Genomic DNA, 15,382 nt, shown 5'->3' with positions numbered 1-15,382 from the left:
TTTCCATTTGGGTATTTCTTTTTAGTATTTTGAGGTTAATTCAAGTGCCTTTTTGGCCAAACACTATCCTCACTCAGTGCAGAGTGTGACAAAGCCAAACAACAGATCTACAAGCTCAACACACTTCAAGATGCCACTCATGTTGAGCTTGTAGGACGGCTATTATTTATTTTTCGAATCCTTAAAATGTAACCATGTGCCCAGTCAGACAGGACACTCTGTGTGTGGTACAGGCAGTTCCAAACTCTACCAGCAGGTGGCCCCAGTGAACTGGGAGAAGCAGCACAGAGTGTAGCAGCACCCTGTGGGTGTCATCTCCTCTCCTCTCTCCTCTCCTCTCCTCTCCTCTCCTCTCCTCTCTCCTCTCCTAAATTGCTACCTTACAGAGTGTGACACCTTATGGGTGTCATCTCTTAACATTGTTTGACATCGACCTCACCGCGCGCGTGTGTGTGTGCGTGCGTGCGTGCGTGCGTGTGTGCGTGCGTGCGCGTGTGTGTGTGTGTGCGTGCGTGCGTGCGTGCGTGTGTGCAGTATTTTATAATGTAATTAATTAGGATGTGAAGGCACCTCTGGGGCTTGGGGTTCATCTTTAGTGTGCAGTGAGAGAGAAGCAGACAGAACAGACTCACTGCAGAGAGGAGACTGACTATGGAATGAACACAGAAACTAACTGAGTACTGCACTCTGTCCAGGTGACAACTTGCACCTCGTGCACACGTAGGCCACATGTAGGCCATGTATGCCCTACGTGTGCGCCAGCAGAGCACGCCATGAGGTGCTCTCACCACTGGCATCTCCACTGACGATGCCATCATCCACTGGCATCACCAGGAATGCTGGTCCCTCATTGGCTGTTAATGATGGTATTGCCAGAAATGTTGGTCCCTGAATGGGCTTAAAGGAGTAGTTCACTCCCAAAATGACTATAATTCTATTGATTAGTCACAGCCATGGAGACTTGAGTTCAATGATACGTTTTTGTATTTGTCACATCCTTAAGACAATAATTTGATTACAATAAATTGCATTTTCTTTGTCTCAGGAATGCAACAAATACAAAAACATATTATTGAACTCAAGTCTCCATGGCATGTTAGAAATTTCGATTTTGGGAGTGAACTACTCCTTTAAAAACTCATGGCTACCTACCTACCTACCTACGGGTAGAGCCCGACCGATGCCACATGTTTTGACCGATGCCGATGTTTGCCGATGGTATTGTATTTATTACCATACATCATGCTTCCACTCCACTACATCTCAGAGGCAAAATGTTTTACTCCACTACAGTTATGTGAAACCATTAGTTACTGGATACTTTGTAGATTTTGAATATTATTACAAAACACATGCAGCTAGAAGGTCCTGGGTTCGATTCCCACTGGGAACACATGTTCTCTCACACCCTAGGTGGGGTTGGCTAAAGGGCCTTTCTGTGTGGAGTTTGCATGTTCTCCCCGTGTCTCCTAGGGTAGATACCCTCCCCAGGTTGGCAGAGGGAGAGCAGAGTCCAGGATTACACTTAGCAATTGGGACTGGGTGATAAAAAAAATGGGTTACAAAAATTGCAGGATAAAATAATAGAATAATAACAAAATATTGATACTCTGGCTATTTTCAAATTAGTTTCAGTTTTAAATCGTGGTACTTTTATAAGTGCATTTGGATAGCAACACTTTTGTACCACTTTTACTCAACTAAATATGAAATACTGGATTTTGACTTGTAAGCATTTTCTACATTGTGGTATTGATACTTTTACTTAAGTAAAATACAAATAAAAAGAGTACTTGCTCCACAACAGTAGATTGCTCAGAGGGAGAGAGAGAGAGCAGAGTAGTGCCCTGATGGGGGCAGCAGTGAGCTGCTCTTCAGGCAGAGCAGTGTATAAAACACTGCAGAGGAAGAGAGACAGTGGGAGGTCACAGGTTCAATTCCCCCTCCCACTCCCCCAGGGTTAGTGTGGAAGAGTCCTTGAGCAAGACACTGAACCAGGGCCGTGCAGGGAGCACTGTGGCAGCCTGGCCGGTGCTCAAACCCCAGAATAGGACACATACTGTACATGTGCGCAGGGGCGTCACACCAAATTCTGGGCCCTGGGTACAAGGATTCACTGTGGGCCCCCCATGAATGTTAACTATTGAAAAACAGCAGATATACAAGCTCACAGCGCGGCACCGAGTGCCGCGCTGCGAGCTTGTAGATCTGCTATTTTTGAAAAAATTGTGAAAATGTGTGCAAGAAACCTATGTTTCCATGTTAGTGATGTTCAAACTTTTTCATGTCAAGGACCTCCAAGATGATATGTATTTGGCCCCCTTCTCAAAATATCTAGTTCCAGGGACCCCCCAGAAGCAAAAAGTTACAAAATACATATATTCAAAGATTTGCACGTATACATTTTCACGACTTTTCAAAAATAGCAGATCTACAAGCTCACAGCGCGGCACTCGGTGCCGCGCTGTGAGCTTGTAGATCTGCTATTTTTCAATAGCTAAAGTTACTAGGGCCCCTCCACCTTGGGCCCTAGTAACTCAGTCCCACTTCCGTGTGCGTGAATGGGTGAATGTAATGCACAATCTATGTAAGGCGCCTTGGATAAAAGCTATATAAATGCACCATTTACCAATAAGCAATATGTTGTCATCACCATGTAAAAATGGAAACAAATTCTCTTTGTAGCCTATTGGCCATTATTCCAAGACAGGGAATTATGGCCAATAGGCTTCAAAGAGAAATGTTTGTAGTTGCAAGGTTAACGAGGTGGGAGGGTACTTAACATCTCTGCATCGGGTGAAAAGTCAAACTATCATTTCTCTGCATTTCTCACTAAAATGCTGTGTTGCAAGCCTTGCTTTGAAAACAACCAGTGCGTGAAGGGTTAACTAATGTACGCAGGAAAAATGATTGATTTGACAACAATAACACATGATTGGATTAGGATTAACTACCCGATAGCTGCTGTAGAGTTACTGCTTTATGTAACATAAATAAATAAATAAATATCATTAAATATTTGAGTTTGACGTACGATATCGAATAGTGTTTTTTTTTTATATTCAAACAGTCAAATATTTGATTAGCGTCGCAAACAAGTAGCGACGAATCCAAGCTCACAGCTTGTAGATCTGCCATTTTCACTTTTCGTTCGTTTTTTTGAGTGGAGATTTTAGCCGCTTTGCTGGGTCACACTTCTCTCTCTCTTTCTTTCTTCCCACACACACTCACTCCATCCTGCGTTTTCTCCTCTTTTAATGGGGAGGGGGTGGGGGCGGTGTGGGGGTGGAGATATGGGGGGAGGAGGAGAGAAAGGGTGAAGTCAGCAAAAACAAAATGCCGGTGTTAAATCATGGGTCCCATCCAGTGTCAGAGCCTTAATGGAAAAGCTACCCATCATCCCAAAGGTTACTGCACTGGTACTACCTCTCTCTCTCTCTCTGTGTGTCTCTCTCTCTCTCTCTCTGTGTCTCTCTCTCTCTCTCTCTGTGTCTCTCTCTCTGTGTCTCTCTGTCTCTCTGTGTCTCTCTCTCTCTCTCTCTCTCTCTCACAGGGTGTGAAGTAGTATTTTTTATTTCTTACTTCAGTAAAAAAGTAGCGACACCCAAAGCTGGACAAAGCATCTACACAAGTAATATATCGTCACTGTCTGGCAAACATCTTGTATCTCCAAGTTTCACATTTGCATGTTTTCTTTTTTTTCTTTTCTTCATAAAGTCCTGCTTCATCATACAAGACTGTCGGACAAAACTAGTGAACATAGCAGATCTACAAGCACACACAACTAGTGAACATAGCAGATCTACAAGCACACAAAACTAGTGAAAATAGCAGATCTACAAGCACACAAGTCCTTGCATCATTGCTGTCAGTCAGAAACCTCTGATCTGCATATCATAACCACTTGTTGTGTTTATTTTCGTAGGAAAAAGCATCAAAAGTTGCGAATCTACAAGCTTGAAATGTGCTGTGAAGCTCATCTGTAGTGGAAGTCATCAGGCTTGCCAAAAATAAAAATGCATTGATTAATTTACTTGGAAAAAAGAATCAAGTAAATGCACGTCAAAAACAGTATGGATATCCATAGATCTTTGATTAGGTGAAGTCACGTGACTCACTTTCTTTACAGACGGACAAGCTGCGACATTTCTCATGGTGTATTGCGACCTTCGGTCGCAACAACTAAATGGGATAGATATATGGTCACAATGAGTATAGGCTGAAAATGGCTGAAGTGCTCCTTTAATTATAGTAATTAAGTAAATGTACATGTACCCCTCTCCCCCCCCACACTCTCTTCCCCCAGAGTTCCTCATCCGTTCCTTTCTTTACCTCCTCCCAGAAGAAGCACAACGCAAAGAACACAGCTGTAGCTCCCTGGTCCTACCCCCCCCCCTCCCACCACCACACACACACACGCACATGCACGCACGCACGCACGCACGCACGCACACACCCCAGGGACCCCGGCCAGAGGATGAAGGATGGGGGCATTTACAGTTCTCCACGCTAAGATGGTCCCATCTCCTCCGATATGAGGAGACACATGTTCACATGCACACGCACACACGCACGTGCACACACACACACACACACACACACACACACACACACACACACACACACACACACACACACACACACACACACACACACACACACACACACACACACACACACACACACACACACACACACACACACACGCGCAGATGGATCTCTCTCTCTTTGAGTAGTCCGTGCACGTGTTGTTGTTAAAGTATAAATGGCGTCCATTCATCCTCATGTGGGGTTTGTTCTGTGTTTAGGCAGATTGTCAGGAGGAGGAAGACTCTCTCTGGGAGGGATAGTGTGAGGTCACAGTACCACAGCTGAGCTAGAGAGAATGTTACAACTATACGTAATAACATGAGGGGATTTGAACTGTTAATTCCAAACTTTACAATCCTAGATGACAAACACATTCTATTAGGAGAGGGACCTGCAGTACAATATGTGACCGCATGCATGTCACACACTGAGGGACACTTAAACAAACGACACTCAGGTGACTATCTTGACACTGGACTGTATCTTGATGCACATGTTGTAATTGTTACATGCATGCCAATACAGCTATTTGGTCTGTAACACTGACAGTGTACAACTTGAGCCATTGGTACTCTCTCAGAGTTGAGGGGATCCTTGCAAATCAACTAATCCTGCACCACAATGGCACTAGTTGGACTCTAGTGTGCCATAGTGTCATAGTAAACCACTAAATCAATTTTCAAAATTCACTTGTCCCTCGGGTCAGGGTATAGGGTTAGGGACAGGGTGTAATTGCCTTGGGTCCGTTAGGGCATTCCAAAATGCATTTACCCACAAGGATCCGAGAGGACCCGAGATTTAAAAATATACGTGTATTTACCCTTCAACTTTAAAATATATATTGTTTTTAATGAGACATGCATTGTAATTACACTCCCAAATCCATATTATCGTCTGTTCTCGCTTATTGGATTAGTCCCAGCGGTAAAAAAATGAGCATTATTTATAGCATCGGACACAGTTTTGGCCAAAGACCTGGACAGATCGGGTCCTTTTCCCCGATTCCATTTTAGCGTTAGATCCAATCAGTCTTGGATCCATTTCGGCCCGGGGCTCGAAAATCTGTATTTTTCTCGGGGCCATTCAGTTCGGTCCAAATTCCCTAAGTTCCATTTCAGCTCGGCTCCCATTTTTTGGACCCGTGCTACCCTCTACCTCACACTACAGAAACAGGAGCCTCCTGCCCTATGGACCTCATGGCTCGGCAAGGCTTACTTACTCAAATCATTAAATAATAAATATTCTGGAGAAATCCTGGATACTTGATAGAGCAACCAGCAGCTCTGTAGCCACATGTGGCTCTCACATGTGGCTCTTTAGCCCCTCCTTAGTGGCTACCTGGAACTTTACCAACACATGTATGGGCATTTTAACGGTTATTTTCTTGGTGCCATGGCATTGGTCCGACATTTCATTGTTCCTACATCCCATTAGTTAGAATCTGGTGAATGTTAACCTGGTGAAAATACTATGCCTAAACCTAAACCTAACCTCAGTAAAACTACACCTAAACCTAACCCTAACCAAATTAGGACTAATGAGATATAGGACTTGTGGGCAGTCCCCCATTTTCTTCACAACTTAAAGGACAATTGTGGCAAAATCTGTAGGAGCAGTGTCCAAAAATGTGTTTTGAATAATCTGCCTCATGGTGGCGCTAGAAGAGGGGCATGTGAGAAATGAGAGATGGATGTTGTGTTTTCGCAGCCAAGAAGTGTGTGTGCAAAGTTTGGCATGGATCGGGGCAACGGTATGAGTAGGGGAAAAGCGTGACGTGACGTGACGGACAGAAGGACTGACTGACAGCCTTTGGAGGTTTTGATAGTAACTGTGACCTGACGGTCGCAACAAACCTACGGACAGACAGACAGCTCCCTGGGGGTCCTGGGTGGTATCTGGGGGTCCTCACCAAACAGAGGGACAGGCATACACAGACAGACAGCTCCCTGGGGGTCCTGGGTGTTATGTGGGGGTCCTCGACAAACAGCCCAGAGGGTCACATGCTTTCCCCAGGTGATAAATCAGAGCTGACAGAGGTCATTACACGCACAAACGGACCGCCAGACCCCCCCACAAACCCCCCTTATATACAATTAATGACCCCGGCCACGCTCATTCATCAGAACGGCAATAAGGTGAAAAAGTCAAGAGTTTATTAAAGCTGCGAGTCATTTTCTACGACAACACTTCACAGAACACACCACTAAACAGCAGCAGCACCCACTCAATATCACAGCTATGCATTTATTAATACATACAATAAATGTAAAATAAAACATTGATGAAACATAATCCCTTTAAAGGCATGTCTGTATGTAAACCAGTGGTTCTCACACGGACCACCCATAAACTCTGTGAGAGTTAAAGGGGCCACCCATGGACTGTTGCTTCATTTACTGGCTCCTTCTTTAACCCTGCAAGACCCAAACTAGTTTCTACTTGTAAAACAAGAACAAATAAAATAAAAAAATATATACTTTGGAGAGGAAAATGTAATGTAAAAAAAAGAAGAAAAAAAAGAATAAACATAAATAATTCTCTAATTTACATTTGGGGGATTTCTTTTTCTCACAATAATAACATACCGGTATGTACATGTTCTAGACATTCTAATTATCACCAGCAAAATGTATATTTACAGGCACTGTACTTATGTTTTAGTGAGGGATAGCTTCAGTGAAAAAGTGAGATGTTGTTCGTCCAGACTCTGGAATGTCAGCCTCTGTGGGGGGTGTTTATATGCAAATATCCTGGCCAATGGCATTGTAATACTAAACAATAGGTACCAATGGTGATGTTTAGGTGAAAAAAGAACAGGAGAACTAATTATTTTAAACTATTTTTCTGATCAAATATAAAAGTGTCCAAAAAGTGACAGTGGGCCTAGCAGGGTTAAATTGCCCAAACCCTAACCCCCTGAAGGACCCCAAAGGGTCCGTGGACCGCATGTTGAGAACCACTGCTGTAAACCATAATTCATGGAACAAACACATGTGCACATGAGAAACAATTAAAAGGCTTGTCTTTGTCTTTTAAAGACGACACAATAAAATAAAACTATGTTGACAACACAAGGCTTATGGGTGTGCAGCACATTACAGTACGTCGTATAACGAATGTAGGCACAGAAAAAAAGAAAAGCATGTTTAACCATGGTTGACCGACATCTCCAATAAATACTGTACACATCGACGCTCTAACAAATCTATCTGGCATTCAAATTCTACGGGAGCACAAACACATCACTTTTATTCTCAGATACAAATTAATGATTTAAGGGGTAAATAGATGAGGCCATGCATTGTATCGGTTAAATGAGATCTTTGAGATGGCTTTGAGATTCTTTAGGAGTCACAAATAACTTCATCTCACCTTAAAAACTAAACAAATGATTCTAAACCAGGAACCCAGGGACCTCAACAGCCATAAGCCCCATTTCCACTGTAGGGCCGACCCAGAACTAGAAACAGGACTTTCCAGAACCAATAACTTTCAAGAACCTGTGAAGTTCCAGGACCAAGTTCTGACTATGTTTCCATATAACCAGAACTAACTGGGAAGGCCCCAAAAAAAGAGCAGCAGCGCTGCTAGCCCCGCCCATAGGTTCCCAGAACTCTAGTTTAGTTCTACCTCAGGAGCAGGACCTAAAAGAGGTTCCAGGAACCTCCTCTGGAACCGGGCCGTACGCAATGGAAACAAAACCAGAACCAAAAGAAATAGGTTCAGGTTCCTGAAAGTTCTGGTTCCACCTTGCAGTGGAAAGGGGGCTTTAGTCTCTGCTTGCGGACCCTTATTGCAAAACTATATTTACAAAGAAGTATATTCAGGGAAAACAGCCGTTCTACAAGCCCACAACTGGCTACATTACAACACACTGTGGGCTCATACAGGCAGGCTGGTTTTCTCCACTATTCAAGTTAATGAGAATATCAACATGTCCAGAATGGGAAAGCCAGGTGGAGTGACATAGGCTCTTGGGATTGGTTAGGGAGTAGCCTAGGGTCACTCTGGGTTTGATCCGGTCTGGAGTGGAAACCACTTTACATCATGTTGTAGTCCTAGACGGACTACACTTTGGCCGGAACTATCTAAACGGAAACAGTTTTAACCCAGAATATTACCCTGCGCTCAAGGACATACTTTTAGGGCCTACCTAATAAACTCCTTCATGCGGCGTAGTTTTGCTTTCGAAAAATTAGTTATTATGCATCTTTTAGTCCAACTCGTAGCGACTGGCAAGACTACACTAGGCTACTCCAGCATTTTAACAGGGATTGGGGAAACAAACGGGGGGAACCAAAACAAAGCGACGCCGCTTCTTCTGCTTGTGGTTTCCGCCTAGAACGGATCAACGGCCCGTTGTTTAACGATCAGGCTTTCCCCCAGAAAGCCTGGTGAGGCGAGGTTAGTTAGGGAGTTAAGTAGGGCTCTTGGGATTGGTTAAGGATTGACAAAAGGTCTTGGGATTGGTTAGGAAGAGATGCAGGGGTCCTAGGATTATCTAAGAAGGGACATAGGGGGCCTGAGGATTGGTTGAGAGTGAATAAGGGATCTTGTTATCGGTTATGGAGTTAAGTAGGGGTCTTGGCATTGGTTGGGGAGTGACATAAGGGCCTAGGATTGGCTAGGAAGGGACATAAGAGACCTGTGATTGGTTAGGGCAGTGTTTCTCAACCACTGTGCCTGGGGACCTTTGGTGTGCCCCTGAGAAGGGTCAAGTGTGCCCCTTGAAACTGCTTGAAAGCCAGTATTGTATTTATCATTTTAAAAAATGATTTAAACTAGTGAAAACAGCCGATCTAAAAGCACACAACGCCTCGCGGTGCGAGGCGTTGTGTGCTTGTAGATCTGCTGTTTTCCTTGTATGATGAAGCAGTGCTTTACTTAGTTTGCGAAGAAACATACAAATTTGAAACTTGAAGATACAAGGTTTCTTCCCGACAGTGATGATATTTACACCCCTGTATTATGTTGGTGTGCCCCATGGAGTCTTGGGACATGAAAAGTGTGCCCATGCAGAAAAAAAGGTTGAGAAACACTGGGTTAGGGAGTGAAGTAGGGGTCTTTGCATTGGTTAGGGAGTGACATAAGGGCCTAGGATTGGCTGAGGAGTGAATAAAGGGTCTTGGGATTGGCTGAGGAGTGACATAGGGGTCCTGGGGATTCGGGGGGGCAGAGTGTGACACTCGTCTCAGAGGCCTTTGACAGGTCAGAGAAAGCAGCTGTTGTGTTGTGGTGACAGAAGCTGCTGACACTGAGCTGGGTGGCTTTCTGACAGGCTGTCAACTCTAGCTGTCACTCATAGGAGAGAGAGAGAGAGAGAGAGAGAGAGAGAGAGAGAGAGAGAGAGAGAGAGAGAGAGAGAGAGAGAGCGGGGGGGGACGGGGACTTCTAAATACTTACGGCACTAAAACATTTTCAAGACGTCTTATTTTTTTTACGTTTACCAACACTAGCCTAAGATAATACGCTCCTAGGATAACAGCTATGAACTGTAGCGTTGCTACGACCTGTACAAAACACTGGCGTCTAGTCTAACTTATGTTTCCTCCATTTAAACTTGAAGACAATTACACACGCAAGCACACACACGCACGCCGCTAGAGCGTGTGTGTGTGCGTCTTCAGGGCAGGTTCAAGTGCGTCTGGCTGCAATTAAAGTCTTTTTTATTGTGAAACCTTTACGAGGGTTGATTGGATGGGAGACGACTTCAATCAATAAGCAGTGATTGGCTGCCGTGATGAGAGGCGAGGAGGGGAAGTCGATAAGGAGGCGAGGTGAGTGGGACGGGAGCCAGGGACGTGCTGGGCCCCTGATTCAGCCTGGGAAAAAAGAGTTGTAGAGGCCCTCATTGTGCGCTATAGAGAGAGATCTCTCTCTATAGCGCTGCTGCTGCTACTCAAAGATTTGCCATTTCAGATCATGAGAAGTGAAAAGCCAGTGGGCCAATTACTGTACATGAGTTATATTTCGTCGTTGTCGGGTGGAAACCTTCTATGTCCAAAACCGGTTGTTTTGTATTTATCATTTAAAAAATGATTTAAACTAGTGAAAACAGCCGATCTACAAGCACACAACTGTGTGTGCTTGTAGATCTGCTGTTTTCACTACTTTTGTGCAACGGCCTTGTATGATGAAGCAGGGCTTTGCTTTGCGGAAAAAAATGTACAAATTTGAAACTTGCGAGATACGAGGTTTCTGCCTGACAGTGACGATTTACTTTGTTGGCCACCCAGCCCCCCAAATTATTTTTTTAATTTTTTGTCCTAATGGCCGGCCAGGAATGAACCGGCCGTTCGGGAGTTGTCCCGCTTTTCCCAATGGCCAGCACGTCCCTGATGGTAGCGCACGCCGTACCCATCCGGAGAGACAGAACAGGGACAGTTCTTTCATTCTTTCTTAAACAAGTTCATTCATTAATTCATCCATTCACTCACAGGGGCGTCAATTGGGTATGGCAGGGGTATGCAGCTGCCATACCCTGGGTCCAGGGGGGAAAATAAAAGTTACTTTTAACTCATTGAATGCCATTTCAAGATGGCCCCCAAGTACCAGACTGCCACTATCCTAGATTTCTAGTGCATCGCTATGATCGGTATGCCCGAAACTGAAGGTTCTGTGGTGCAAAAACTAAGTGCGATTAAAATGCGTACATTTTTTTAATCGCGTTAATTTTCTGTAATTAATTGATCGCAATTAATCAGTTAAAGTCCCAGCCTTAAAATATACATAAATATACCACAGCCTGGAAGAGAGAATCTTCTTCAGATTGTCTTCTCCCAACTCAGATGTACTTGAACATTTTGGTGGATGAATGAATGAGAGAACAGTGGCGTGAGTTCAGAATATAGCTAAGGTATGGAAACATGACTGGTGTCTTGCGCGCGCGCAAGACACCAGTCATGTTGCCATACCTTAGCAACAGGCATGATACATTTATTTTAAGAAGTATTTTTTATTCCCCCCCCCCCCCCCATTTCTATGGTTTCTTGGGCTGGATATGGCAGCCTGGAACGGTTGTTCAAGTGCAGCTAAACTTGGCATGTTAGTAAACGTGACACAATTAACAATAATGAATTGCACCTGTGCAGCTGACCTGCGGAACCTGGGAATATACCATGTTGTCAAGATGGGGAGAATACAAGTGTGGAGAATATAAGTATAATACCTTGTTAAAGTGACCATTTTGTAAAAGTTTTTGCATTTGTAGTTATTTTACTGTAATTTAACAACATCATAACCCGCACAGATAGACAAAGAGACATTCATGGATTTATGTTTAACTCATTGACTGCCAAGGCACGAGTTTCACGAGTTATTACAGTACTCCCAGGCTGCCACAGCCCGAGTTTCCCGAGTTGGAAGCCATTTTGAAAAAAAAAAAAAAAAATTTTTTTTTTTTTTTTTTTCAACATTTTTTTTTATAAAAAAATTTCTAAAAATGCCTCAAATGTATTAGGCATGATCGCAATTGCGAAATTGCATGTTTAGCCCCATAACAAACACATCTTTCAAAATGTCAAAAATGGCTGTTTTGTCTGACTTTGAAGGCTTGTATCTCATGAATGCCTGAACGGATTTCCAAGCGGATGTTTTTGTTTGAAAGCTGTTAAAAAGTACTACACATATGGTGCATGATCTAGGCATGGGCGTGCACGATCCGTGCACTAAAAATTGATCCGTGCACTAGAAATTTGGAAGGTGGCAGTGTTTGTTTTGTCTGACTTTGAAGGCTTCTATCTCATGAATGCCTGAACGGATTTCCAAGCGGATTTTTTTGTTTGAAAGCTGTTAAAAAGTACTACACATATGATGCATATATGGTGCATGGGCGTGCACGACCCTGGGTCCAGGGGGGAAAATAAAAGTTACTTTTAACTCATTGAATGCCATTTCAAGATGGCCCCCAAGTACCAGACTGCCACTATCCTAGATTTCTAGTGCACGGATCAATTTTTAGTGCACGGATCGTGCACGCCCATGCACCATATATGCATCATATGTGTAGTACTTTTTAACAGCTTTCAAACAAAAAAATCCGCTTGGAAATCCGTTCAGGCATTCATGAGATAGAAGCCTTCAAAGTCAGACAAAACAAACACTGCCACCTTCCAAATTTCTAGTGCACGGATCAATTTTTAGTGCACGGATCGTGCATGCCCATGCCTAGATCATGCACCATATGTGTAGTACTTTTTAACAGCTTTCAAACAAAAACATCCGCTTGGAAATCCGTTCAGGCATTCATGAGATACAAGCCTTCAAAGTCAGACAAAACAGCCATTTTTGACATTTTGAAAGATGTGTTTGTTATGGGGCTAAACATGCAATTTCGCAATTGCGATCATGCCTAATACATTTGAGGCATTTTTAGAAATTTTTTTATAAAAAAAAAATTTGAAAAAAAAAAAAAAAAAAATTTTTTTTTTTTTTTTTTTCAAAATGGCTTCCAACTCGGGAAACTCGGGCTGTGGCAGCCTGGGAGTACTGTAATAACTCGTGAAACTCGTGCCTTGGCAGTCAATGAGTTAAACATAAATCCATGAATGTCTCTTTGTCTATCTGTGCGGGTTATGATGTTGTTAAATTACAGTAAAATAACTACAAATGCAAAAACTTTTACAAAATGGTCACTTTAACAAGGTATTATACTTATATTCTCCACACTTGTATTCTCCCCATCTTGACAACATGGTATATTCCCAGGTTCCGCAGGTCAGCTGCACAGGTGCAATTCATTATTGTTAATTGTGTCACGTTTACTAACATGCCAAGTTTAGCTGCACTTGAACAACCGTTCCAGGCTGCCATATCCAGCCCAAGAAACCATAGAAATGGGGGGGGGGGGGGGAATAAAAAATACTTCTTAAAATAAATGTATCATGCCTGTTGCTAAGGTATGGCAACATGACTGGTGTCTTGCGCGCGCGCAAGACACCAGTCATGTTTCCATACCTTAGCTATATTCTGAACTCACGCCACTGTTCTCTCATTCATTCATCCACCAAAATGTTCAAGTACATCTGAGTTGGGAGAAGACAATCTGAAGAAGATTCTCTCTTCCAGGCTGTGGTATATTTATGTATATTTTAAGGCTGGGACTTTAACTGATTAATTGCGATCAATTAATTACAGAAAATTAACGCGATTAAAAAAATGTACGCATTTTAATCGCACTTAGTTTTTGCACCACAGAACCTTCAGTTTCGGGCATACCGATCATAGCGATGCACCAACCAAGAAGAGACAACAAACGCAAAGGAAGAAGTAGCCGATCAGAGCGCTTTGCTTGGCCCAGTGGATGCGAAATTTAGATTTAAAAAACTCACTCGTTGACAAAATGTGTTTTACTTGAAAAAAAAATGCTTCTCAGGCCAAAAATCGATGTGCGATTAAAATGCGATTAATTGCGACTAATTAATCACAGCACCTGTAATTAATTAGATTAACATTTTTAATCGCATCCCAGCCCTAGTATATTTATGTATATTTATGTATGTGTCTTCCATATGAGTGGATGTTTCATAGTTAAGGGATGTCCACAACAATAAGCCTTGTTGTTCTGGCTTTGTCTCGTACCGCCAAGTGTCCACCCTGTTCACCGTTGTCTTTTAGTAACAGTTGAGGCGTAGTTGAGGCTGCCGTCCATTTGACTTCTGACCGTTTTGGTGACAATGTACTTGAAGGTTGTGTCTATAATGTATTATAATCACATTTATAATGCGTCATAATAGCACTTAAGTCTAACATAAGTCTACATTACACTATATCCAACCTTTACATACATTAGCCAAAAACAAAAAAAACATATATTCATAGTTATTATTGTAGTTTTGAACGGCTCTTAGACGGTTAAGGGTCGTTGGTGGCGAGGGGAGGATGTCGGCGATTCGTTGTCTCCAGCCCAGAGCCGCCGCCGCCGCTGAATCCCCCCGAAAACCAACCTTCTTCCAACGACCCCCAATGTTCCTCAGTCTGTCTTTCTCTCTGTCTGTCTCTAAGCCCCCGGTGGTCCTGTCCCGTCCCAAGCCGAAGGAGGGCGGTTTGCTAGTGGAGGTGAGGTGATCCCGTCCCGTGGATTGTGAGTTTACTAGCGGAGGAGGGGTGAGGTGAGGAGGGCCACCCAGCTCCGGCCCGTCCCGCGGTGGAGGGGTTTGGTAGCGGAGGAGGGGTGAGGTGGTCCCGTCCCGTGGAGGGTGAGTTTGCTAGCGGAGGAAGGGGTGAGGTGAGGTGGGCCCCCCCGCCCCGGCCCGTCCCGCGGTGGAGGGGTTTGGTAGCAGAGGAAGGGTGAGGTGAGGTGGGCCGCCCCGGCTCTCTCACAACCTGTGCAAACGCAAAGATAGAAAGAGTCAGGGCGGCAACACCTCATACCATCCATCACTGCCGACAACGCCAAATAGCCTGCCGACTACGCCAAATATCCTGCCGACCACACCAAATATCCTGTCGAACTACGCCATCCCCTCTACACCTAAAGGACAACTTAGATTGTAATTAGAGAAAAGAAAAGATGAGTGTTAAAATGTTTTCATTTACTTCTTTCTATAATAATTATAATATAAAGTGGCTAAATATGTATTTTTAGACACAATAAGCCCATTTCCAAGATGCACAGCAATCTTTCATGGGCAGATGTGACTTATGGAGGCTGGTGTAAATAGTAACAAAGAAATTGCCGGCTTATTGTGTCTAAAAATACATATTTAGCCACTTGTACGCATGCCCCCACCTACTGAAATCAAAATACTAAAATCACTAAAGCGATAGAAATAAGTAAATGAAAACATTTAAC

The 15,382-nt window shown here is 43.5% G+C and overlaps 1 protein-coding gene across 1 annotated transcript in view; it reads right to left on the bottom strand.

The window, feature by feature from the left end:
• Nucleotides 1-14,637: 14,637 nt before the first annotated feature.
• The window catches only part of phf14 (PHD finger protein 14), a gene marked incomplete at its 3' end in the record, with an annotated part of 132,875 nt that continues 132,130 nt past the window's right edge, over nucleotides 14,638-15,382 (bottom strand). Inside the window, exon 21 of the mRNA XM_080755050.1 lies at nucleotides 14,638-14,913. Coding sequence (XP_080611176.1) covers nucleotides 14,638-14,913 — 276 coding nt within the window. The remainder of the gene's footprint in view (nucleotides 14,914-15,382) is intronic.

This window comes from Nannobrachium achirus, assembly GCF_963921795.1.
Source record: "Nannobrachium achirus genome assembly, contig: SCAFFOLD_169, whole genome shotgun sequence".
Classification (NCBI taxonomy): domain Eukaryota; kingdom Metazoa; phylum Chordata; class Actinopteri; order Myctophiformes; family Myctophidae; genus Nannobrachium; species Nannobrachium achirus.
The sequence above is the reverse complement of the archived record's forward strand: the minus strand, read 5'-3'. Positions and strand labels throughout refer to the sequence as shown.